The sequence below is a fragment of the Anabrus simplex genome, chromosome 1 (genome assembly GCF_040414725.1).
Source record: "Anabrus simplex isolate iqAnaSimp1 chromosome 1, ASM4041472v1, whole genome shotgun sequence".
Taxonomy (NCBI): domain Eukaryota; kingdom Metazoa; phylum Arthropoda; class Insecta; order Orthoptera; family Tettigoniidae; genus Anabrus; species Anabrus simplex.
The window spans coordinates 1756666850-1756691960 of NC_090265.1; the positions used below are offsets into that span (position 1 = coordinate 1756666850).

The 25111-nt window shown below is 39.7% G+C and overlaps 1 protein-coding gene across 1 annotated transcript in view; it reads right to left on the reverse strand.

The window, feature by feature from the left end:
* The window catches only part of LOC136864369 (nephrin-like), a 1091365-nt gene that overhangs the window by 1049431 nt on the left and 16823 nt on the right, over positions 1 to 25111 (reverse strand). The window contains exon 2 of the mRNA XM_068226722.1: positions 16931 to 17151. Within this exon, the coding sequence (XP_068082823.1) occupies positions 16931 to 17151 (221 nt within the window). The remainder of the gene's footprint in view (positions 1 to 16930; positions 17152 to 25111) is intronic.

Sequence of the window (25111 nt, forward strand, 5' to 3'; positions counted from 1 at the left end):
GGACAACAATCAATACAAGATGTGCCCACCACGAGCTGCAATACATTGATGAATTCGTCGAGGCATGGAGTCAATAAGGCCCTGGATCGCTTCCTGGGGAATTGTGGCCCATGCTTGCTGCACTGCACGGGTCAGTTGTTCCAGAGTTGTGGATGGCTGAGGACGGTTGGCCAGTTGTCGACCCATCATGTCCCACACATGCTTAATAGGACTGAGGTCCGGGGATCTGGCGGGCCATTCTAAGGTTGTGATGTCGTGGAGAGCTTCTCTGAAGATGCGTGCAGTGTGAACCCGGGCATTGTCCTGCTGAAACATCCCATTAGCAATGTTCGCCATCATAGGGACAACCACTGGATTGAGTACCCGATCAATGTACTGCCGAGCAGTAATAGTGCCCTCAACAAGCACTAATTGTGATTTCACATTAAAGCCAAGAGCTCCCCAGACCATAATGCTTGGTGGTGGCCCTGTGTGCCTCTCGACAATAACATCTGGGCGGCCTCTCTCCCCGGTACGTCGGCGCACACGATTCCGGCGATCACTGCGGGCAAGACAGAAGCGCGATTCATCACTAAAGACGACCCTATGCCATTCGTCGACCCACGTCGATCTTTCTCGACACCAGGCTAGCCTTACACGTCGCTGTTGTGGGGTCAATGGAACACCTTCTGCAGGGACATAGGCTCATAAGCCAGCTGCACGCAGGCGATTACCAACTGTTTGTTGTGTAACGTGGGGTGCCACAGTTGCTCGAATTTGCGCTGCTGTTGCAGGGGGTTCCATCCGGGCCATTTGAATGATGCGGCGATCCTCTCTCACAGCTATCTGTCGCGCTGGGCCTGTGCCAGGTCTACGATTGTGGGTACCTTCATTTGACCACTGCTGTCATACACGTTGTACCGTAGATGCCTGTCGGCCAACAAGTGCAGCGACAGTCCTCACACAGCCCAGTCATCCGAGCCCTCTCAAACGGCGACATATGTTGATAGCGTGTTTTTCTCTGTCGTTGAGGCATGTTTGACGGGGAACACTTCACTGCACAGACTGAAAGTCAACCACGCTACACCAGAGTCCGTATACTGGAGTTGATTCCTCCGCGACCAATCACGTGGGGAGACCTGTAGCAACAATCCAATGGGTCTGAAACTTTGATTGTTTACATACCTACATGGCATCGTTCCATATCTTGAAAATCAATACAAATGACCAATGCCTTCATGGTGTTGCAATTTCCATTTTCTGAAGTGTAGCTATACTAGCATAATGTACCCGTTCTTCGCATGGGAATTAGTAATCGATTTCACGATTTCTTAATTAATTTATGCCAAGTTTCATGCCTGTATTCAAACATTACTACGGCATGTTAAACTGATATTCTTCATAATAATGTTATTTGTTTTACGTCCCACTAACTACTCTTTTACGGTTTTCGGAGACGCCGATGTGCCGGAATTTAGTCCCGCAGGAGTTCTTTTACGTGCCAGTAAATCTACCGACACGAGGCTGACGTATTTGAGCACCTTCAAATACCACCGGACAGGATCGAACCTGCCAAGTTGGGGTCAGAAGGCTAGCGCCTTAACTGTCTGAGCCACTCAGCCCGGCAAACTGATATTCTTCTACGGAAGCACGTGGCAATAAGTGAAGTACGATAAAGCTGAACAAAGTGGAGACAGAATGGGGAAGATCACAGAGTTTATTGAACGATGAAGTCCTGGTCCGAAGTTGTAACTCTTCCTATTTCTGGGTTACATATTGTTGTTCATCTGAAGCCAAGAGTGGCACAACCGAGCTCGATAGCTGCAGTCGCTTAAGTGCGGCCGGTATCCAGTATTCGGGAGACAGTAGGTTCGAACCCCACTGTCGGCAGCCCTGAAGATGGTTTTCCGTGGTTTCCCATTTTCACACCATGCAAATGCTGGGGCTGTACCTTCAATAAAGCCACGGCCGCTTCCCTCCCACTCCTAGCCCTTCCATGTCCCATCGTCGCCAAAAGACCTATCTGTGTCGGCGCGACGTAAAGCAACTAGCAAGAAGAAGAAGAAGAAGAAGAAGAAGAGTGGCACAGTGGCTGAAGACCCCTCGCTGACGATAAATCTCAGCCATAGACGCCCAAGAGAGTTTCGGTTTACTCGGTCTACCATACTGGGCCTAGAGTAAAACGGTACGTCGAAATTGACGAGCAGACAGCCAGATGGCGTCTAATTGAATTGTCTGCACACGGTAGCTGAGGCAATACGATTAAAAAAAGAAAAATCCTCCCTTATTATCTGTTCTATCGAAAAGAATAAAAGGGCCCTTTATTTCAACCATTAACCCAACTTGAAATGACGTGACAGCCTGTGAAACAGTCCATTAATGATAACTCCCTTGTCAACCTCCTATCCAAAAGGTGCACATGAGAAAAAAAATTAGCTTCGAGAACCGTGAAAGTAGTTAGTGGGACATAAAGCAAACAAAATTATTATAAAAAATTAGAAATTGATTTCCATTAAGGCTGGTTGTTTACCATTAAGGTTGGTGATATATACTTTTTGGGAGGGTAAAATAACTGTTTCGACTCCCTATAAACCCACAAACCAATTACGGAATTTAGAAATAATATTGACCCTAATACATACTCGAAGACAGATATAAAATTTAGTGGAAATATATAGAGTAGTTTACCAGTTATACGAACTCAACAAACCGAGTTCGATAGCTGCAGTCGCTTAAGTGCGGTCAATATCCAGTATTCGGGAGATAATGGGTTCGAATCCCACTGTCGGCAGCCCTGAAGATGGTTTTCCCTGGTTTTCCATTTTCACACCAGACAAATGCTGGGGATGTACCTTAATTAAGGCCACGGCCGCTTCCTTCCCACTTCCAGCCCTCTCCCGTCCCATCGTCGCCATAAGATCTATCTTTGTCGGTGCGACGTAAAACAAATAGCACAAAAAAAGTCAACAAACGGACGAACAGACAAATTGAGAAAGAATAATAAAAACTGTCCCCTCGAATTTAGACTGAAAAACGGTAGTTCATGATATCTCCCTTATTAACCTCGTATCAAAATGACACACATGAGGAAAAAGGTTTTGAACTTGTTTTCCATTAAGGCAGGTAGATTTTCATTAATTTTTGTGGGGCCGATGACCTTCGATGTTAGGCCCCTTAAAACAACAAGCATCATCATTAATTTTGGTTATGTTAATTTTGTGGTAGTTTCGTATAAACCCCAAGTCAGTTTAGGGATTTAGAAACAATATTGACCGTGACATCTACCCAAGATCAGATGGATTATAAATATGAAGTTTGGTATAAATATATCCAGTACTTTTCATCTTATAATAACTCAGACAAACAAACAGACAGACACCAAAGCTAAAAAATTTGTAGATGGTATTATTACACCTGAAACGGATAACTAAATGAAAATTTCGCTAGAATAATCAATTTACAGACATACGGTCGTTACGATTTTATTTACCGTATATAGATTACTAGCAAGATACCCGTGCTTCGCTACGGTATTATACTGAAATTTATAATTGGATGTTGTTTTAGATATATAATCAGCCGAAATTCGCGATCTGAATCGTTTTCTGCGAGAATCCACCAAAACTCGCGATCTGACTCGTTTTCTAATAGATTATGACAAGTTTCCTCCCATTTTTCAATCTTTATTTCCAGCAATCGATTTCGTACTTCCCAGGCTAGGTCCAGGTATTCCACCCTGTCAGTTGGGTCTCTAAATCTTTGCCATCTTTTCTTATAAGCATTTTTAATATGGAACAAATCCTTCAGGAGATCCAGCGTGGTGTCGTCTTGGGTGCCTTGGCGGTACTGAACCCGCGGCCAGACTGCATTCTTAGTCATTACCCATCCAGGACCCGTTTCCACCGCGGTCCGCACATTTGACGACGGTCCAGAACATTATTATTATTATTATTATTATTATTATTATTATTATTATTATTATTATTATTATTATTATTATTATTATTATTATTATAGATGTTCTGGACCCCACAGCAAGATGCAAGACCGCTACTTGGCGGTAAATTACATCTGCTGCCATTGTTATTGTTGAGAATGTGACCAGCACCAATGTCGCGCGTACGCAAGTGTGCGGGATTTCTGGCGATACGAATGACATACTTCCGTGCATTATTGACCTTATTATAGAGGTGAAAAATTGGACGGTCAATCTCATTCCTATCGTTTATTTCAAATGTGTTTAAATTTTTATTCATATGCCAGGAGAATCTACTGTAATATAAGAACGTTCTCCGAAGGAAAAGTTGGCTGTTGAAAACGAACCCAGGAAAGATAAAAAAGATCGGTTTATGATCAGAATAAGTACATCGAAAATATACAGCCTGTTTCCAGTCGTTCGACAGGGTCAGGAATGGAAGGAATAAAGCCCCATCTAGCGGCGACAGTAGGAATTGTGCCGGCTGCCGAAGCACTCCTCTGGGGCAATGATCGATGAATGACAAATGAAATGAAATATTGGACAGTGCTGCTGGAATGAATGATGACAGGGAAAAGCGAAGTATCCGGAGAAAAACCTGTCCCGCCTCCGTTTTGTCCAGCACGAATGTCACATTGAGTGACCGGGATTTGAACCACGGAACCCAGCTGTGAGAGGCCGGCGCGCTGCCGAGTGAGCAACGGAGGCTCCTTATAAGTACATTATGAACAGCAAAATAATTGGTCTCACCTCCTTTTACACCCCACCGCCGTTAAGTTTATTTACCCCCCCCCCAAAAAAAAATTAAAAGAAGGAGTGTTTCTTTATGTTTAAAGGAGATTCCAAACCCCAATGTTCACGTCTATTACCTTGAGTTTTGAGATATAAGTATCCCCATAAAAATAATTCGCTTTTTTTACTTCCTTTCACACTTCTCTCCCCCCCCCCCCACTTAAGTGAATTTTCCGGCAAAAAATACTTGTTTCTTTAATAGTAAAGGATCTTCTAAATAGCAATTATCACGACTCTAACTTCTTCAGTTTTTTATTTATGTGTCCTCATGAAAGGAATTCAACTCCTTTCCACTCCCGCCCCCCATGATGGTTTCCCCCATAAAACGCGTATTTCTTTGTTTTTAAAGGAGATCAAAATACCAATTTTCACGTCCGTAACAACTTTAGTTTTATTAGATGTATGTATTCTCATACAATTAAGTCAATTAATTTTAGAATTTTTTCCCCCACCCCCTTTCATTGGATTTTCCGAGAATACGCGTTTCTTTATTTTTAAAGGAGATCCCATATACAAATTTTTAGTTCTGTAATATATTCAGTTTCTGAGATATATGTATCCTCATTAAAGGCATTCAACCCACTATTAGCCCTTTTACACCCCTCCTATTGGGATTTACAGAAAACGAAAAAATACTTATTCCTTTACTTTTAAAGGAGATTCTAAATACCAATTTTTACATCTGTAAACTTTTAAAATTTTAAGATATAGACACATTCATTTTAAAAATTCACCCCGCTTTTCACCCCCCATTATCCGGATTTTTCAAAAACGAAAATATACGTGTTTCCTTATTTTTAAAGTGGATCCCCAATACCAATTTTCAGGTCTGTAATATCTTCAGGTTCTGAAATATAAGTAGCATCGTTAAAGGCATTCAACCTCTTTTTCACCCTTTTCCACCCTTCCTATCGGGATTTTCCGAAAACAAAAAAAAAGTGTTTCTTTATTTTTAAAGGAGATTCTAAATACCATATTTTACATCTATAAACTTCAAACGTTTTGAGATATAGATACACTAATTTTAAAAATTCACCCCCCTTTTCACCCCCATTAGTTGGATTTTCCAAAAACAAAACAATACGTGTTTCTTTATTTTTAAAAGAGATCAAAGGTACCAATTTTCAGGTCTGTAATATCTTCAGTTTCTGAGATATATGTATTCTCTTTAAAGGCATTCAACCCATTTTTCACCCCTTTTCACCCCTCCTATTGGGATTTTCCGAAAACAAAAAATACGTGTTCCTTTATTTTTAATGAAGATTCTAAATACCAATTTTTACATCTCTAAACTTTAAAACTTTTGAGATATAGATGAACTCATTTTAAAAATTCACCCCCCTTTTCACCCTCGCATTAATTGGATTTTCCAAAAACAAAAAAATATGTGTTTCTTTATTTTTCACAGCGATCAAAAGTACCAATTTTGAGGTCTGTAATATCTTCATTTTCTGAGATATAAGTACCGGTATCCCGATTAAAGGCATTCAACCCCTTTTTCACCCTTTTTCGCCCCTCCTATAGGGATTGTCTCAAAACAAAAAAATACGTATTTCCTTATTTTTAAAGGAGATTCTAAATACCAATTTTTACATCTGTAAACTTTCAAAGTTTTGAGATATAGATACACTCATTTTAAAATTCCAACCCCCTTTTCACCCCCTTAGCGAAGGAATATCCAAAAATCGTTTCTTAGCGAGCACCTACATCTTAAAATGAATCTATGCCCAAAATTTCATTTCTTTATGTCCAGTAGTTTTGGCTCGGCGATGATGAATCAGTCAGTCAGTCAGGACAAGCTATTTTATATATATAGACTAGCAAGATACCCGTGCTTCGCTACGGTATTATACTGAAATTTATAATTGAATGTTGTTTTAGATATATAATCAGCCGAAATTCGCGATCTGAATCGTTTTCAGCGAGAATCCGCCAAAATTCACGATCTGACTCGTTTTCTAATAGATTATGGCAAGTTTCCTCCCATTTTTCAATCTTTATTTCCAGCAATCGATTTCGTACTTCCCAGGCTAGGTCCAGGTATTCCACCCTGTCAGTTGGGTCTCTAAATCTTTGCCATCTTTTCTTATAAGCATTTTTAATATGGAACAAATCCTTCAGGAGATCCGGCGTGGTGTCGTCTTGGGTGCCTTGGCGGTACTGAACCCGCGGCCCGACTGCATTCTTAGTCATTACCCGTCCAGGACCCGTTTCCACCACGGTCCGCACATTTGACGACGGTCCAGAACATTATTATTATTATTATTATTATTATTATTATTATTATTATTATTATTATTATTATTATTATTATAGATGTTCTGGACCCCACAGCAAGATGCAAGACCGCTACTTGGCGGTAAATTACATCTGCTGCCATTGTTATTGTTGAGAATGTGACCAGCACCAATGTCGCGCGTACGCAAGTGTGCGGGATTTCTGGCGATACGAATGACATACTTCCGTGCATTATTGACCTTATTATAGAGGTGAACAATTGGACGGTCAACCTCATTCCTATCGTTTATTTCAAATGTGTTCAAATTTTTATTCATATGCCAGGAGAATCTACTGTAATATAAGAACGTTCTCCGAAGGAAAAGTTGGCTGTTGAAAACGAACCCAGGAAAGATTAAAAAGATCGGTTTATGATCAGAATAAGTACATCGAAAATATACAGCCTGTTTCCAGTCATTCGACAGGGTCAGGAATGGAATGAATAAAGCCCCATCTAGCGGCGACAGTAGGAATTGTGCCGGCTGCCGAAGCACTCCTCTGGGGCAATGATCGATGAATGACAAATTAAATGAAATATTGGACAGTGTTGCTGGAATGAATGATGACAGGGAAAAGCGAAGTATCCCTAGAAAAACCTGTCCCGCCTCCGTTTTGTCCAGCACGAATGTCACATGGAGTGACCGGGATTTGAACCACGGGACCCAGCTGTGAGAGGCCGGCGCGCTGCCGCCTGAGCAACGGAGGCTCCTTATAAGTACATTATGAACAGCAAAATCAATTGGTCTCACCTCCTTTTACACCCCACCGCCGTTAAGTTTATTTACCCCCCCCCCCCCAAAAAAAAATTAAAAGAAGGAGTGTTTCTTTATGTTTAAAGGAGATTCCAAACCCCAATGTTCACGTCTATTACCTTGAGTTTTGAGATATAAGTATCCCCATAAAAATAATTCGCTCTTTTTACTTCCTTTCACACTTCTCCCCCCCCCCCCCCCTTAAGTGAATTTTCCGGCAAAAAATACTTGTTTCTTTAATAGTAAAGGATCTTCTAAATAGCAATTATCACGACTCTAACTTCTTCAGTTTTTTATTTATGTGTCCTCATGAAAGGAATTCAACTCCTTTCCACTCCCGCCCCCCATGATGGTTTCCCCCATAAAACGCGTATTTCTTTGTTTTTAAAGGAGATCAAAATACCAATTTTCACGTCCGTAACAACTTTAGTTTTATTAGATGTATGTATTCTCATACAATTAAGTCAATTAATTTTAGAATTTTTTCCCCCACCCCCTTTCATTGGATTTTCCGAGAATACGCGTTTCTTTATTTTTAAAGGAGATCCCATATACAAATTTTTAGTTCTGTAATATATTCAGTTTCTGAGATATATGTATCCTCATTAAAGGCATTCAACCCACTATTAGCCCTTTTACACCCCTCCTATTGGGATTTACAGAAAACGAAAAAATACTTATTCCTTTACTTTTAAAGGAGATTCTAAATACCAATTTTTACATCTGTAAACTTTTAAAGTTTTAAGATATAGACACATTCATTTTAAAAATTCACCCCGCTTTTCACCCCCCATTATCCGGATTTTTCAAAAACGAAAATATACGTGTTTCCTTATTTTTAAAGTGGATCCCAAATACCAATTTTCAGGTCTGTAATATCTTCAGGTTCTGAAATATAAGTAGCCTCGTTAAAGGCATTCAACCTTTTTTTCACCCTTTTCCACCCTTCCTATCGGGATTTTCCGAAAACAAAAAAACCGTGTTTCTTTATTTTTAAAGGAGATTCTAAATTCCATATTTTACATCTATAAACTTTAAACGTTTTGAGATATAGATACACTAGTTTTAAAAATTCACCCCCCTTTTCACCCCCATTAGTTGGATTTTCCAAAAACAAAACAATACGTGTTTCTTTATTTTTAAAAGAGATCAAAGGTACCAATTTTCAGGTCTGTAATATCTTCAGTTTCTGAGATATATGTATTCTCTTTAAAGGCATTCAACCCATTTTTCACCCCTTTTCACCCCTCCTATTGGGATTTTCCGAAAACAAAAAAATACGTGTTCCTTTATTTTTAATGAAGATTCTAAATACCAATTTTTACATCTCTAAACTTTAAAACTTTTGAGATATGGATGAACTCATTTTAAAAATTCACCCCCCTTTTCACCCTCGCATTAATTGGATTTTCCAAAAACAAAAAAATATGTGTTTCTTTATTTTTCACAGCGATCAAAAGTACCAATTTTGAGGTCTGTAATATCTTCAGTTTCTGAGATATAAGTACCGGTATCCCGATTAAAGGCATTCAACCCCTTTTTCACCCTTTTTCGCCCCTCCTATTGGGATTGTCTCAAAACAAAAAATACGTGTTTCCTTATTTTTAAAGAAGATTCTAAATACCAATTTTTACATCTGTAAACTTTTAAAGTTTTGAGATATAGACACACTCATTTTAAAATTTCACCCCCATTTTCACCCCCTTAGCGACGGAATATCCAAAAATCCTCTCTTAGCGAGCACCTACATCTTAATATGAATCTATGCCCAAAATTTCATTTCTTTACGTCCAGTGGTTTTGGCTCGGCGATGATGAATCAGTCAGTCAGTCAGGACAAGCTACTTTATATATATAGACTAGCAAGATACCCGTGCTTCGCTACGGTATTATACTGAAATTTATAATTGAATGCTTATTGTTTTAGATATATAATCCGCCGAAATTCGCGATCTGACCCGTTTTCTGCGAGAATCCGCCAAAATTCGCGATCTGACTCGTTTTCTAATAGATTACGGCAAGTTTCCTCCCATTTTTCAATCTTTCTTTCCAGCAAACGATTTCGTACTTCCCGGGCCAGGTCCAGGTATTCCACCCAGTTAGTTGGGTCCCTAAATCTTTGCCATCTTTTCCTATAAGCATTTTTAATATGGATCAAATCTTTCAGCGGATCTGTCGTGGTGTCGTCTTGGGTGCCTTGGCGGTAGCCTACTGAACCCGCGGCCGGACTGCATTCTTAGTCATTAGCCGTCCAGGACCCGTTTCCAGCGGGGTCCGCACATGTGACGACGGTCCAGAACATTATTATTATTATTATTATTATTATTATTATTATTATTATTATTATTATTACTATTATTATTATTATTATTATTATTATTATTATTATTATTATTATATGTTCTGGACCCCACAGCAATATGCAAGACCGCTACTTGGCGGTAAATTACATCTGCTGCCATTGTCATTGTTGACAATGTGGCCAGCACCATTGTCGCGCGTAGGCAAGTGTGCGGGATTTCTGGTGATACGAATGACATACCTCCGTGCATTATTGACCTTATTATAGAGGTGAACAATTTGACGGTCAATATCATTCCTATCGTTTATTTCAAATGTGTTTAAATTTTTATTTATATGCCAGGAGAATCTACTCTAATCTAAGAACGTTCTCCGAAGGAAAAGATGGCTGTTGAAAAAGAACCCAGGAAAGATTAAAAATGATCGGTTTATGATCAGAATAAGTACATCGAAAGTCAACAGCCTGTTTCCTATCATTCGACAGGATCAGGGATGGAATGAATAAACCCCCATCTAGTGGCGACAATATGAATTGTGCCGGCTGCCGAAGCTCCCCTCTGGGGCAATGATCGATGAGTGACAAATGAAATGAAATATTGAACAGTGTTGCTGGAATGAATGGTGACAGTGAAAGCCGGAGTATCCGGAGAAAAACCTGTCCCGCCGCCATTTTGTCCAGCACGAATGTCACATGGAGTGGCCGGGATTTGAAACACGGAACCCAGCTGTGAGAGGCCGGCGCTCTGCCGCCTGAGCAACGGAGGCTCTTTATAAGTACATTATGAACAGTAAAATCAATTGGTCTCACCGCCTTTTACACCCCACCGCCGTTAAGTTTATTTACTCCCACCCCCAAAAAAATTAAAAGAAGGTATGTTTCTTTATGTTTAAAGGAGATCCCAAATACCAATATTCACGTTTATTACCTTCAGTTTTGAGATATAAGTATCCCCTTAAAAATAATTCACTTTTTTTAGCTTCCTTTCACACTCCCCTCCCCCCCCCCTCACAAAGTGATATTAAGGCAAAAAATACTTGTTCCTTTAACAGTAAAGGATCTTCTAAATACCAATTATCACCACTCTAACCTCTTTAGTTTTTGATTTATGTGTCCTCATGAAAGGAATTCAGCTCCTTTTCACTCCCGCCCCCCCAAAGATTGTTCCCCCCCCAAAAACGCGCTTTTCTTTGTTTTTAAAAGAGATCAAAATACCAATTTTCACGTCTGTAACAACTTTAGTTTTTATTAGATGTATGTATTCTCACACAATTAAGTCAATTAATTTTTTCAATCCTTTAACCCCCCAAACCCCCTTCATTGGATATTCCGAGAATACGTGTTTGTTTACGTTTAAAGGAGATTCCAAAAATCAAATTTCACGTGTGTAACATCTTCATTTTTGAGATATCAGTAGCCTAATTAAAAGAATTCAACACCATTTTCGGTCACTTGAAACCCCCCCCCCCACTTCCCAAGTGGTCTTTCCGAAAACTAAAAATACACGTTTCTTTATTTTTAATAGAATTAAAAAATTACCATTTTTCACTTCTGTAACATGTTAAGTTTATTGAGATATACTGTAGAAATTCTCATTTTAAAATTTCACCCCTTTTTAGTTCCCCTTAAGTGGAGTTTCCAAAGACAAATCACCTATGTTTCTTTACACTTACAGGAGATTCCAAATACCCACTTTTTACGTCTGTAACGTTTTACGCTTCTCAGATATTCTGTAGATATAGTCTTTCAAAAAATTCACCCCAATTTGCCACTCCTGTTTAACCGCCATTAATTGAATTTTCCAAAATCAAAAATATACGTGTTTCTTTATTTTTAAAGGAGATCCCATTTACATATTTTCAGTTCTGTAACATCTTCAGTTTCTGAGATATATGTATCCTCATTAAAGGCATTCAACCCATTATTCACCCTTTTACACCCCTCCTATTGGGATTTAGAGAAAACAAAGAAATACGTGTTCCTTTATTTTTAAGGGAGATTCTAAACACCAATTTTTACATCCGTAAACGTTTAAAGTTTTAAGATGTAGACACACTCATTTTAAAAATTCACCCCCCTTTTCACCCCCCCCCCCATTATTTGGATTTTCCAAAAACGAAAAAATACCTGTTTCTTTATTTTTAAAGTAGATCCCAAATACCAATTTTCAGGTCTGTAATATCTTCTGGTTCTGAAATATAAGTAGCCTCATTAAAGGCATTCAACCTCTTTTTCACCCTTTTCCACCCTTCCTATTAGGATTTTCCGAAAACAAAAAATACGTGTTTCTTTATTTTTAAAGGAGATTCTAAATACCAAATTTTACATCTATAAACTTTAAAAGTTTTGAAATATAGATACACTCATTTTAAAAATTTCATCCCCCTTTTCACCCCCCATTATTTTGATTTTCCCAAAACGAAAAAATACCTGTTTCTTTATTTTTAAAGTAGATCCCAGATACCAATTTTCATGTCTGTAATATATTCAGTTTCTAAGATATAAGTATTCTCTTTAAAGGCATTCAACCCAATTTTCACCCCCTTTTCACCCCTCCTATTGGGATTTTCCGAAAACAAAAAACTACGTATTCCTTGGTTTATAATGAAGATTCTAAATACCAATTTTTACATCCCTAAACTTTATAACTTTTGAGATATAGATGCACTCATTCTAAAAATTCACCCCCCTTTTCACCCTCGCATTAATTGGATTTTCCAAAAACAAAAAATATGTGTTACTTTATTTTTGAAAGCGATCAAAAGTACCAATTTTGAGGTCTGTAATATCTTCAGTTTCTGAGATATAAGTATTCTCTTTAAAGGCATTCAACCCATTTTTCACCCCATTTTACCCCTCCTATTGGGATTTTCCGAAAACAAAAAAAATACGTGTTCCTCTATTTTTAATGAAGATTCTAAATACCAATTTTTACATCTCTAAACTTTAAAACTTTTGAGATATAGATGCACTCATTTTAAAAATTCACCCCCCTTTCACCCTCGCATTAATTGGATTTTCCAAAAACAAAAAAATATGTGTTTCTTTATTTTTGACAGCGATCGAAAGTACCAATTTTGAGGTCTGTAATATCTTCAGTTTCGGAGATATAAGTAGCGGTATCCTGATTAAAGGCATTCAACCCCTTTTTCACACTTTTTCACCCGTTTTCACCCCTCCTATTGGGATTGTCTGAAAACAAAAAAATACGTGTTTCCTTATTTTTAAAGAAGATTCTAAATACCAATTTTCACATCTGTAAACTTTTAAAGTTTTGAGATATAGACACACTCATTTTAAAATTTCACCCCCCTTTTCACCCCCTTAGCGACGGAATATCCAAAAATCCTCTCTTAGCGAGCACCTACATTATAATATGAATATATCCCCAAAATTTCATTTCTTTATGTCCAGTAGTTTTGGCTCGGCGATGATGAATCAGTCAGTCAGTCAGGACAAGCTATTTTATATATATAGATAAAGATTGTACTTCATTAGCTCATAAACTTCCTAACCCTGCTAATGACAGATAGTGACAGGAAATTATATGCCAGAACCTTGGATACGAATCGATTTTTCAATCACAAACTGAACATAAACTAGCGTTGTGAATAAGTGGTAAGAATACTATTTGTAGAGCAACTGTGATTAATTCCTAGGAATAATTGCTGGAAGGTAACTGCGACACCCGCAAACTTCTCAGTATAATAACTGTGGAGCAACTGTGACACTCACTAATTTCTAAGAATAATAATTGGGTGGTACCTGTGATACTGGCTTGTAAGAGTAATAACTGGACGCCACCTGTGACTGTGACTAGTTGGTGGGTTATTACGATCATGTCTCGAACATGATTTTCTTTAAATACACCAACATAGGGACTGCCTGCCTGAGGTGGTAAAGGTATTCTGGCTTCACACGGAAGGAAGGAGGTGCGAATGCCTATCAGGAAGTCAAAAAATGTAAGAAACAAGATTTCTACTTCAGGAGGTTCACATGGCCCTGAGATTTACTCACCCTACATCAAAAATGAGTACCAGATTAATTCCTAGGAGCACAGACGACCGGTCTTGGAACTAACCACTCTACCCCACCAAGTGCCGAGGTTACGGATAGTGGAAGCCTTTACCTTCCACCCCTCCAAGGACCTTCATGGCCTGTATGGATATGGCTGTTTTTTTTCTTTTACACCATCATACATAAAATACATGACTGTTGGTGTCTCTTGATTATGATCCCTCTATCTTTCCCTCTTTCTTTCTTGTTTTCTTTCTATCTTTTTTTACCCTCCAGGGTTGGATTTGCCCTTCGACTCAGCCAGGGATCCCATCCCAACCGCCTCAAGGGTAGTAGTGACCTGGAGCTTGAAAGGGATACAACTGGGGATGAGGACCGGTAGCTCGACCAGGCCGCCTCAGCTGCTATGCTGAACATGGGTCTTGTGGAGGATAGAAAGATTGGAATGGACAGACAATGAAGAGGGAAGGAAGTGGCCGTGGCCTTAAGTTAGGTACCATCCCGGCATTAGCCTGGAGAAGAAGTGGGAAACCACTTCGAGGATGGTTGAAGTGGGAATCGAACCCCACTCTACTCAGTTGACTTCCCGACGCTGAGTGGACCGCGTTCAAGTCCTCACACCACTTTTCAAATTTCGTGACAGAGCCGGGAGTCGAACCTGAGCCTCCGGGGGTGGCAGCTAATCACACAAACAACTACACCACTTTATCGCTGGTTGTAATTGTTGGAAGGCACTTTTCTTACGCCTGGTATAACGTATTTTGAATATACACTAGCAGAAATGGATTATTATTATTATTATTATTATTATTATTATTATTATTATTATTATTATTATTATTATTATTATGTCCGACTCGTTGGCCGAATGGTCAGCGTACTGGCCTTCGGTTCAGAGGGTCCCGGGTTCGATTCCTGGCCAGGTCGGGGATTTTAACCTTAATTGGTTAATTCCAATGGCCCGGGGGCTGGGTGTTTGTGCTGTCCCCAACATCCCTGCAACTCACACACCACACATAACACTATCCTCCACCACAATAACACGCAGTTACCTACACATGGCAGATGCCGCCCACCTTCATCGGAGGGTCTGCCTTACAAGGGCTGCACTCGGCTAGAAATAGCCACACGAAATTATTATTATTATTATTATTATTATTATTATTATTATTATTATTATTATTATTAGTAGTAGTAGTAGTAGTAGTAGTAGTAGTAGTAGTAGTAGTAGTAGTAGTAGTATTTGTAATTTGCTATATGTCGCACCGACACAGTTAGGTCTCATGGTGACAACGATGGAATAGGAAAGAGATAGCAGTGGGAAAGAAGCCACCGTAGCATTAATTAAGGTACAGCCACAACATTTTCATGGTGTAAAAGTGGGAAACCACGGGAAAACGTCTTCAGAGCTACCTACAGTGGAGTTCGAACCCGCTATCTCCCGAATCCAAGAAAAGGAAAATGTTACACCTTTAAGACATAATGTAATGGTTTTCATTAAGGTAATGTAACAAAATTTGTTGTATGTGATTCCTGTGCCAAGTAGGATTTCAATTTCTCTGTATGCAAGCATACTGGCTTCACCGTAACATAAATATAAAATGATATGAATGGGTAATGCTTTTTCTTCAGATGGTCATTAAAATAAGATTACGGTGATGTTTCAGGTAGACCGAAGATTAGAGCATGCCTAGACGACATGCACAGCAAAATCATAGACGCCTCTCTGATTTTGAAAAGAGGCGTAGAATAATTGGCAAGAGGAACGCGAGTGCTTCAGATAGTTGACTGTAGTGCGAAGACTGCAAAACGAGTGATGAGGAGAATACTGTAGCAAGAACACCAGGCAGCCTCTGCGAGGTTTGAACTCGCACTCTTGGAATCCAGAATCTGACACTCCATCACTGATTCCCATAAAGATCTTGAGAAATAATTGCAAAATAACCCGACTCGTTGGCTGAACGGTCGGCGTACTGGCCTTCGGTTCAGAGGGTCCCGGGTTCGATTCTCGGCCGGGTAGGGGATTTTAACCTTTATTGGTTAATTCCAATGGCACGGGGGCTGGGTGTATGTGTTGTCTTCATCATCATTTCATCCTCATCATGAAGCGCATGTCGCCTACGGGAGTCAAATAGAAAGACCTGCACCTGGCGAGCCGAACCCGTCCTGGGATATCCCGGCACTAAAAGCCATACGATATTTCATTTCATTGCAAAATACATCGACCAGCCTTTTACCTGCAAGACTTGGGGTTCGATTCTATTCAGTCCAAGAATTTTAACTCTTGCCTGAGGACTGGAACGGGATTCATTCGGCCTCGTGATAACAACCAGGAAACTATCTGATAAGGGAGGCTCCCCTTTAATATTCTTAATTACTGTATAACTAGGTAAACTTCAAACTCCTTTTGACATTTTCACACGACTCTCCAGAATCCGTAGACCATCTCTCTGGCACAAAAAGAACCAAATTAGCTGTTGCGTCGTGGATTCATTTAATGTATTGTTATTTATTGTCTGTTCGACTTAAAGCAACCTGTAAAAAAATCACTGACCGAGCTTGATAGCTGCAGTCGCGTAAGTGCGGCCAGTATCCAGTATTCGGGAGATAGGTTCGAACCCCACTGTCGGCAACCCTGAAAATGGTTTTCCGTGGTTTCCCATTTTCATACCAGGCAAATACTGAGGCTGTATCTTAATTAAGGCCACGGCTGCTTCCTTCCCACTCCTAGCCCTTCCCTGAGCCATCGTCGCCATAAGACCTATCTGTGTCGGTGCGACGTAAATGAACTAGCAATAAAAAAATAAAAAAAAATCACTCTGTGGAAGAGAGTACTCACCAATGACAGTAAGGTTGACGACACTGTTTCGAGTTGGGGATTTCTTGAAATCCACTCGGCAGCGGTAACTTCCTTCATCGGTCTCGCGAACATTCTCCACGGCCAAGTGAGATCCTCCTGCGGTAGGATCGTCCAGAACGCGGAAGAAGGAACGACCACCAAGAGTCTTCTCATCTGCCCAGTGGGTACCTTGCTGCAGAGAGCGGCCGCGGACGTCAAAACTGTGAATGAAACAGGACATGAGTTAATTGATAGTAGAAATATGACAGTTTTTGTAACTTATCACTAGTAAAAAGCTTTAACAACTCCATTTTTAAGAACCCGTATTGACTTAGTGGTAGTGGTGATTATTGCTTTAAGAGGAAGTACAACCAGGCAACCATATTCTATATAACATTAATCAGAGAGAAAAAATGGAAAGGATCCGATACTTCGGAAAATGAAATTATCGCCCAAAGAAAAATAAGGGCCACGAAGGGCGTGATAATGAAAGACTCCCAAGGCCTCGGTTCCAAATACCGTCATGGACGGAGAAGAATAAGTGTTGACCAAGGGAGGTCGGATAGTATAGATGAAACTGAGGAACCTGGCACAAGTAAGAGGAAGCAATGCCAGGGTTCAGCTGAGGGACCCGTGGTCGGCAGCCCAGGCTTCGAAATTCAGAGCACCTTGAGCCCATTTTAGTCGCCTCTTACGACAGGCAGGGGATACCGTGGGTGTTATTCTACAGCCCCCACCAATAGGGGGACGTATTCTTAAAATCAAGTACCAAATATTAGAATATACATAAATATTGCATTTAAGCGGTCCCACAGAGAAGTCTTATGACGACGATGGGATAGGAAAGGCCTAGAAAATAAAATCCTACACATAGGGCTGGATACAAAACTCTACTCTGCATTATATATATGTTATCTCAGTTCAATACGAACCAACAATATGAAGTTCATAACCATTAATTACGTAGGGCTGGAGTCAAGAAGGGCATCCGCCGTAAAATTGAGCCAAAACCATATCAAGTACCTACCCCCAAACATTGGGGAAAAGGCTAGGAATGAAGGAAAGAAGAAGACACTAGCCATGAAACTAACTGTTTCTCCTGGTCCACAGTAGCTCAAACTCAAAGAAAGAAAGAAAGAAAGAAAGAAAGAAAGAAGGAAAGAATGAAAGACAAGATTATTTACCACTGGAGAAGGAAAGGGGAATGCTCTGACGTTGAGCGTTTCCATTATTTGCTTTGCTTAATTCGTAAAATATTATTTTTAAGACTAGAAGGATAACATATAACCTGTACATTTTCGTGTTCGTACTGAGTGCCTCGTTCAGGCTAAACCAATCTGAACTGTTCGATTTGCTGTGCCGTGACGAGCAAACCTTGCTGTCATGTGGAGTAAGCTCGCTCGAGTTAGCCTTCCTCGTCAGCCCATTTTTCAGCTTTCAGCACACAGGCGAGGTCTTGCCCAAAATTGCTTTCAAAACCACGCCCCTACACCGACGTCAGAATGACTAGACAGATGACAGCACTGCTAGTCGGAAGTCACTGCCGTTCCTTGTAGAGTAGAGTTACTACTGAATTGTTCACCTAGCCTGCACCGAGTGAGTGGATTCGCGGTTTGCGGCACCTACCTGCCAGCTTGATGATGTTACTGACTTTACGCCCCACTATCTACTTTTCGGAGAGGGCGAGGTGTCGGTATTTTGACACACAGGAGTCCCTTTACGTGCTAGTAAATCTACCAACACGAGGCTGACGTAATTGAGCACCTTCAAATACCACACCACCGAAATGAGCCAGGATCGAGCCTGCCAAGTAGGGGTCAGAAGGCCAGCGTCTCAATCGTCTGAGCAACTCAGCCCGACTGCAATCTTGAATTCGGGAGATAGTGGATTCGAACGCCACTGTCGACAGCTCTCAAGAGGGTTTTCCGTGGTTTCCTATTGTCGCACCAGAGAAATGTGGAGCTGCACTTTAATCAAATCCACGGTCGCTTACTTTAAAACCGAGCTCGATAGCTGCAGTAGTTTAAGAGTAGCCAGTATCTAGTACTTGGGATATAGTGGGTTCGAACCCCAATGTCGCCAGCCCTGATAATGGTTTTCCGTGGTTTCCCATTTTCACACCAGGCAAATGCTTGGGCTGTATCTTAATTAAGGCCATGGCTGCTTCCTTCCAAATCCTATCCTATCCTATCCTATCCTATCCTATCCTATCCTATCCTATCCTATCCTATCCTATCCTATCCTATCCTCTCCTATCCCGATGTCTCCGAACTGTACAGTGTGGATGGTCGGAGTTTTCTTACTGACCTTAGACCGTGTTGCAATGCTGGAGCTCTGGTGTTTCTACACTTATTTCGAGAATCGATGGTTATTAGAACAACTAAATCTTAAAAGGAGAAAACACATTTCAGTATCATAATTGGTGAACGTACAAATTAATGAATCATTTTCGTCTCCAACATTCTTTGGACCGCATTTTCTATCACGCCGTAGCACTACTTAGTAAAATCTACCTTTCGTTAACCTGATAAGCCCTACGACTATAGACTTCTTATCTGTGTTCTATGTTCATTTCTACTTCTCTCTTGCAATCAACCATTTGAGTTCAGCAGCGCGCGCTTATACATGATCCAGACTTTCAGAAAAGTAAGTAACACCATTGATTATTATAGTACCGACAGTAAATGGAAGCAGTGCCAAATTCAAGTAATAACTGAGGGGTGGAATTATATGGCAAATCAATTTTTTCCTTAGTAGCCTTGTAATTTCAACATGTTTACAAACACGATAATCATAATTAAATAGGTTTTACTGGGCATATAAGTACATATTCAGGATTTTTTAGTTTTTGTTATATATTTTGAACAAAATCTCATTGTAACGATATATTTTGGTAACTTTCGTTTGAATTTCGTTTTATAAAAATCAGAGTAAGCTCTAGAAATTATTTTCCAGGATATATCGGAATATAATTCTAGTGAAGAACCATTAAAATTAGTGTATGGAATGTTTCTAGCAGGTAAGAGCTATTGTTTGCTGGTTAGAAACCGTGCTGTTGTTTTCACGAGAGTAGAGGCAAGTCTGCAGTTATTTGTCAGAAAATGTTCAGGAACTCTCTCTAACTTTATTCAAATGGCTCCCATTATCTCATGCGATGTCGAAAGGTCTCTATTGCTATATCGACAGCGGGAGAATATCCTTATTCAACAACCTTAAAATACACGTGGTCATAAATTGCAACAATCCCAATAATGGAGAATACATAAGGTAAGAACGAGTCATTTAAACAACGAGAAACTGATTGAATACTGAACAGTGATAGTAACTGCAGTGTTTATGTCTTTGACATAATCCGCCCCTGCCTAGGAGTGTAACCTTAATAAGTTCTTGAACTATTCGGCATTGTAGTTCAGTAGCTGATGTACCCATGCTCCGCTACGGAATTCCACATTGTATACAGAATTCTAGGTTAAGTAGTGTACACGTTGTGGGTAAGACTGTATTAAATTGCATAGCTCTTTACTGTTCAATAGGACCAATAATATAGGTATTTAAAAAATAAGATTTCAGGCGTCTTCTCCTAAACTACCGTATTATCAAGGGTGAATAAAAGTATTTATAGCCTAGACTGCAGTTAGTTATTCCCAGACTTTACAACCGATTTTCATTAAATTCTCTTTGCCCATTTTCTCGTTGCTTGAAATTAGCATAAAAAATTCAAATCCATGAATATGTGGTAAAAATGTATGACATTTAATTCTCTATAACGTTTGTTATGCAGTGTTTATCGATAGGACCACTAATAACATAAATATTTAGGAATTACATTTTATCCCTTCCCCTAAACTGCCATTTCACTCAGCGTGAATAAAATTATTTACATCATAGATCATAGTGACTCATTATCCATCTTTACATACTGATTTTCAAATTCTCTTCAGCCGTTTTCTCGTGATACGCGCACATACATAGAGACTGAAATGAGGGAAAAATAAACAGTGCATTTCCTTGTTACTGTGGACATGACCGATACAGAAAGACCATTCTCTTTAAATTCTGAGCAATGCACAGACAAAACTCTTATTTTATATATGAAGCGTTCTTTTTTTTTTTCAGTAAGTACCGTTTTTGAATATGGCCACAGCGGCACTTCGGTTTTCATTCAGAGCATGCGCGCTCAGCACGAACGTCTGTAGGTTAGCAACATACGCCATTACGGATGCATTCGCCCGTATTTACGTTTGTTTGCGCGTATTGAAAATGCCTCTGACAATTAACGGTCCCACCGAGTGTGAAGAAAGCGCTGTGATTTGAATTTTAAATGGAAAAGGCGTGAAAGCTGTTGAAATTCATCGGCATATTAATGAAGTGTATGGAGAACACACTATGAGCAAAAGAATGGTAAGAAAATGGGGTAGTGCATTTAAAGAAGGCCGTTCTAATGTCCACGACGAGAAGCGTAATGGGCGACCCTCTGTCAATATTGAAAACTTGGTGCAAAAAGTTGATGCAAGAGTTCCAGAAAACAGATACTTTAGGATTGCCTGAAATTTCAAGGAGTGTTCTTTATGGAATTTTGCCAGAACGCTTATATTATTGGAAGTTGTGTTCACACAATCCAAAACAAACAGCTTGTCATGCTCACAAGCGGGATTCTTTTGCTTCATGACAATGTGCGACCTCACACAGCTAATCGAACCCGACCGAGCTCGATAGCTGCAGTAGCTTAAGTGCGGCCAGTGTCCAGTATTCGGGAGATAGTAGGTTCGAACCCCACTGTCGGCAGCCCTGAAAATGGTTTTCCGTGGTTTCCCATTTTCATACCAGGCAAATGCTGGGGCTGTACCTTAATTAAGGCCACGGCCGCTTCCTTCCCATTCCTAGCCCTCTCCTGTCCCGTCGTCGCCCTAAGACCTATCTGTGTCGGTGCGACGTAAAGCAAGTAGAAAAAAATCGAACCCGAGACCTCATCGCTTCATTTGGTTGGGGACAATTTGATCATTCTCCGTATAGTCGTGACGTAGTGTCTGGTGACTGCCATTTGTTCCTGCTCCTGGAGAAGCATTTAGGAAGTCAACGCCACGACAATGATGAGGACCTGTAAACGACCGTACTGCAGTGGCAGCATATCAGGCGGCAGATTTCTACAAGGAACGAATACAGAAGCTGGTTTCACGTTATGACAAGTGCCTTAATATGTTTGGAACTTACGTTGAGAAGTAGTTTAAGGTACAGAAGCCTGTGCATGAAAAAAAAAGGAATTGTTTAAAAATTGCATTACTTTTTTGCTATATCAAAACCATACTTAAGATAGCACGCCTCGTATATTATAGATCATAGATTTTTAAATTAAGGATTTGGAAGAATTAAAACCCTTTTAAGTCTACATGAATTTCAGCCTGTAACAATCGTATTTAAAGTGTTTGTATATGTAACGTACATCCTATTCATTAAGTCATGTTTTGAATTTTATGGGTGACATTTTTATTTTTTAGGTCATAAATGTATACTTTTTAGGTCATAGAAATCGTCCGTTAGTAATAACCTTGTTTTCTCAAGTGTCTTCCGAATTCTCCCGTTTGGCGCTGTATATGCTTTTATTTTGTGATTGTAAAGACCGAGAATATAAAGGAAAAATGTACATTGCTCTAAACTTAAAGAAGCACAAAACGTTTCTGCTGCATATACAGTACAGTACATCGGAAAATGATACTTGAAATCTTGTGAAATCCGTGGAGGAGAAATGAAAAAGAAAGTAAACCGAGAGAACAAAGGTGCAAATGAAAGCCTTCTCCATCTCACAGCTACTGTTTATGTATGAGAGTGCTCTTCGTATCGGAACATTATTTACAAAGCACTCCGTGTTTCCTCAGTTGCTTTTCTTGAGTCCCTTTCCCGCAGCTGTGAAGAAACAAAGAGAGCTTATCGACACGGCCCCCATAATAAAGACGGTTCCACCTGAGATAAGCTATGTTTTTGTCGTTTCACACTCGCCGCCATATTCTACAAATGCATAAAGTCACAAAACTGTCCTTCATAGAATTCCATATGTACTACAAAAATACTGAACCGTTTATTATTTAATCAATATTGTAAGTTAAGAACTGAAAACTTGTTAACTGTTCCTCACAAATCACAAATGCCGCACTGCACTGTTAATGTTGTACAAAGTTCGAGTTACAGAGTATTTTTTGCTTCAAGGGAGGATGAGGATGAAATGATGATTAAGACAGCACACACACCCAGCCCCCGTGCCATTGGAATTAACCAATTGAGGTTAAAATCCCCGACCCGGCCGGGAATCGAACCCGGGACCCTCTGAACCGAAGGCCCGTACGCTGACCGTTCAGCCAACGAGTCGGACATGAGGCTAGATGACAATACTGAAAACGTACTTAGTAGGACGTGAAACAAATCACATTAGTTACCTTTCTTTTCCCAGTTTTGCCGAAAACCTAAAGAAGTTCGCGTAACGTTAAAATCATAACATAAAATAGTGCAACGGAACAGCTATTGATAAGAAATGATGAAAAGACACAGTGCTTACAGAAGCAGCTCCGGATGACATTGGTTACAACTTGAGAGATTATTTAAATCATATTTTTTAACATTAATCTTTATCTTCCCTGAAAATGCTTATTGTGTATTATTATGTGTCTTATGGCAAATCTAGGCTGTCCTGGATCAGACTAAATAAATAAAATAATAGTCTACGGGAATTTACATTTGGTATGAGCGGTACGATGTTTGGTAACTTAAAGGAGCATGAAATACTGCAGCTTGGAGTAGATTTTATGGATGGATTTTTACTTACAAGCAAGACACGTCCATTAATAGCGGTTGAACAATTCACTAACGCCTTTGCCTTTATTTCAGACATCTCTATATGTAAAATACCTAATTCTTACTGTCATTCACAGCGATATTGAGAAAACGAGAAGATTCTAACAGCTGAAATTGGTACAGTAATAGATTGCTCTGTCTTTTTTACAAGAAAAATACAATGAACCTCTCACGAACACGATTTTTGTACCCTTTTAAAGAAAAATAGTTCCTATCAGTGGATTCGCTGTCACATATTCGCCATGCTGACACAGGTACAGAGCTATATCTATCCGCATGATATCGAACAGTGTACATCATCGCTTCTATTGCCTTCTGATAGCAGAATAATGCAGTGATGACCATCATACTTCAACTGTTCAGGGAATAATGCTAACTTTCAGTGAAATGTTTTTCTTTACCTTATGGTCGTTGAAAATATTTTATCATCAGAATGTTGGCCAGCAGAGTATAGGAAGTGGTGAGATAGAATATCTAATCACGGGAATGCTTACCAAAAGCCTGGATTAAGTTCCAGACATCTCCGCAGTGCGTACGTGGATTGAGGGCACATGACTCTGTTGATGATGATCCTTTTTCGACAGTTGTATGTACCTTTCTGAAGAGTACGCAGATCTATAGACTTCAAAGTACGACTCCTAGCTATAGCTGCACTCAATATGGCTTGTAAAGATGTACTACAGTACCTGTTTTATTCCATTCGAATGCCGTATAATAACTGGAAAATGTAACATTGATTCGTAAAATATATTAACAGTCCATTTAAAATAACAAATTACTTTATAGTCATTCCGACAGTTGAAGACAGGCTATGAATTAGTTTATTCATAACGAGAGAAAATCCTTATACACATTAAAATACTTTTTGACAGATTGATGTCAGGAATCATGCCCTCTCAATGTGCGTAATGGTCTATCCATCATGCTGACTTCTCCCTAATCCATCATTGTGAACAGACTGTATCTGTCAGCTTGCTAAATGCCCCCAGTTGTTTGCGAGGATTTCTGCTATAGGGGAACTGTAAACATTCCGACTTGTCACTTCGTTAACTTTACCATCCCTCTGCCACTAAGTGCCCGTCTACCCTTCCTATCTGTTTGTCGGTTCATCTTCACTTGAGTAGCTGCCAATGTTGCCTCTGTTAGAGCTAACCTACAAACTCCAAGCCATTTCTGTCCAAGAAGTACTGATATAATATGCCATGTCAGTCACTAACCTTCTCGGCCATTAATATTAATGCTTTGAGAAAAACATTTCATAACATTTCCTTCTAAATCTATGCATTCAATTATCATCAGTCATCAACGATCTTCATTTACGACTGTCTCCCACGCGGC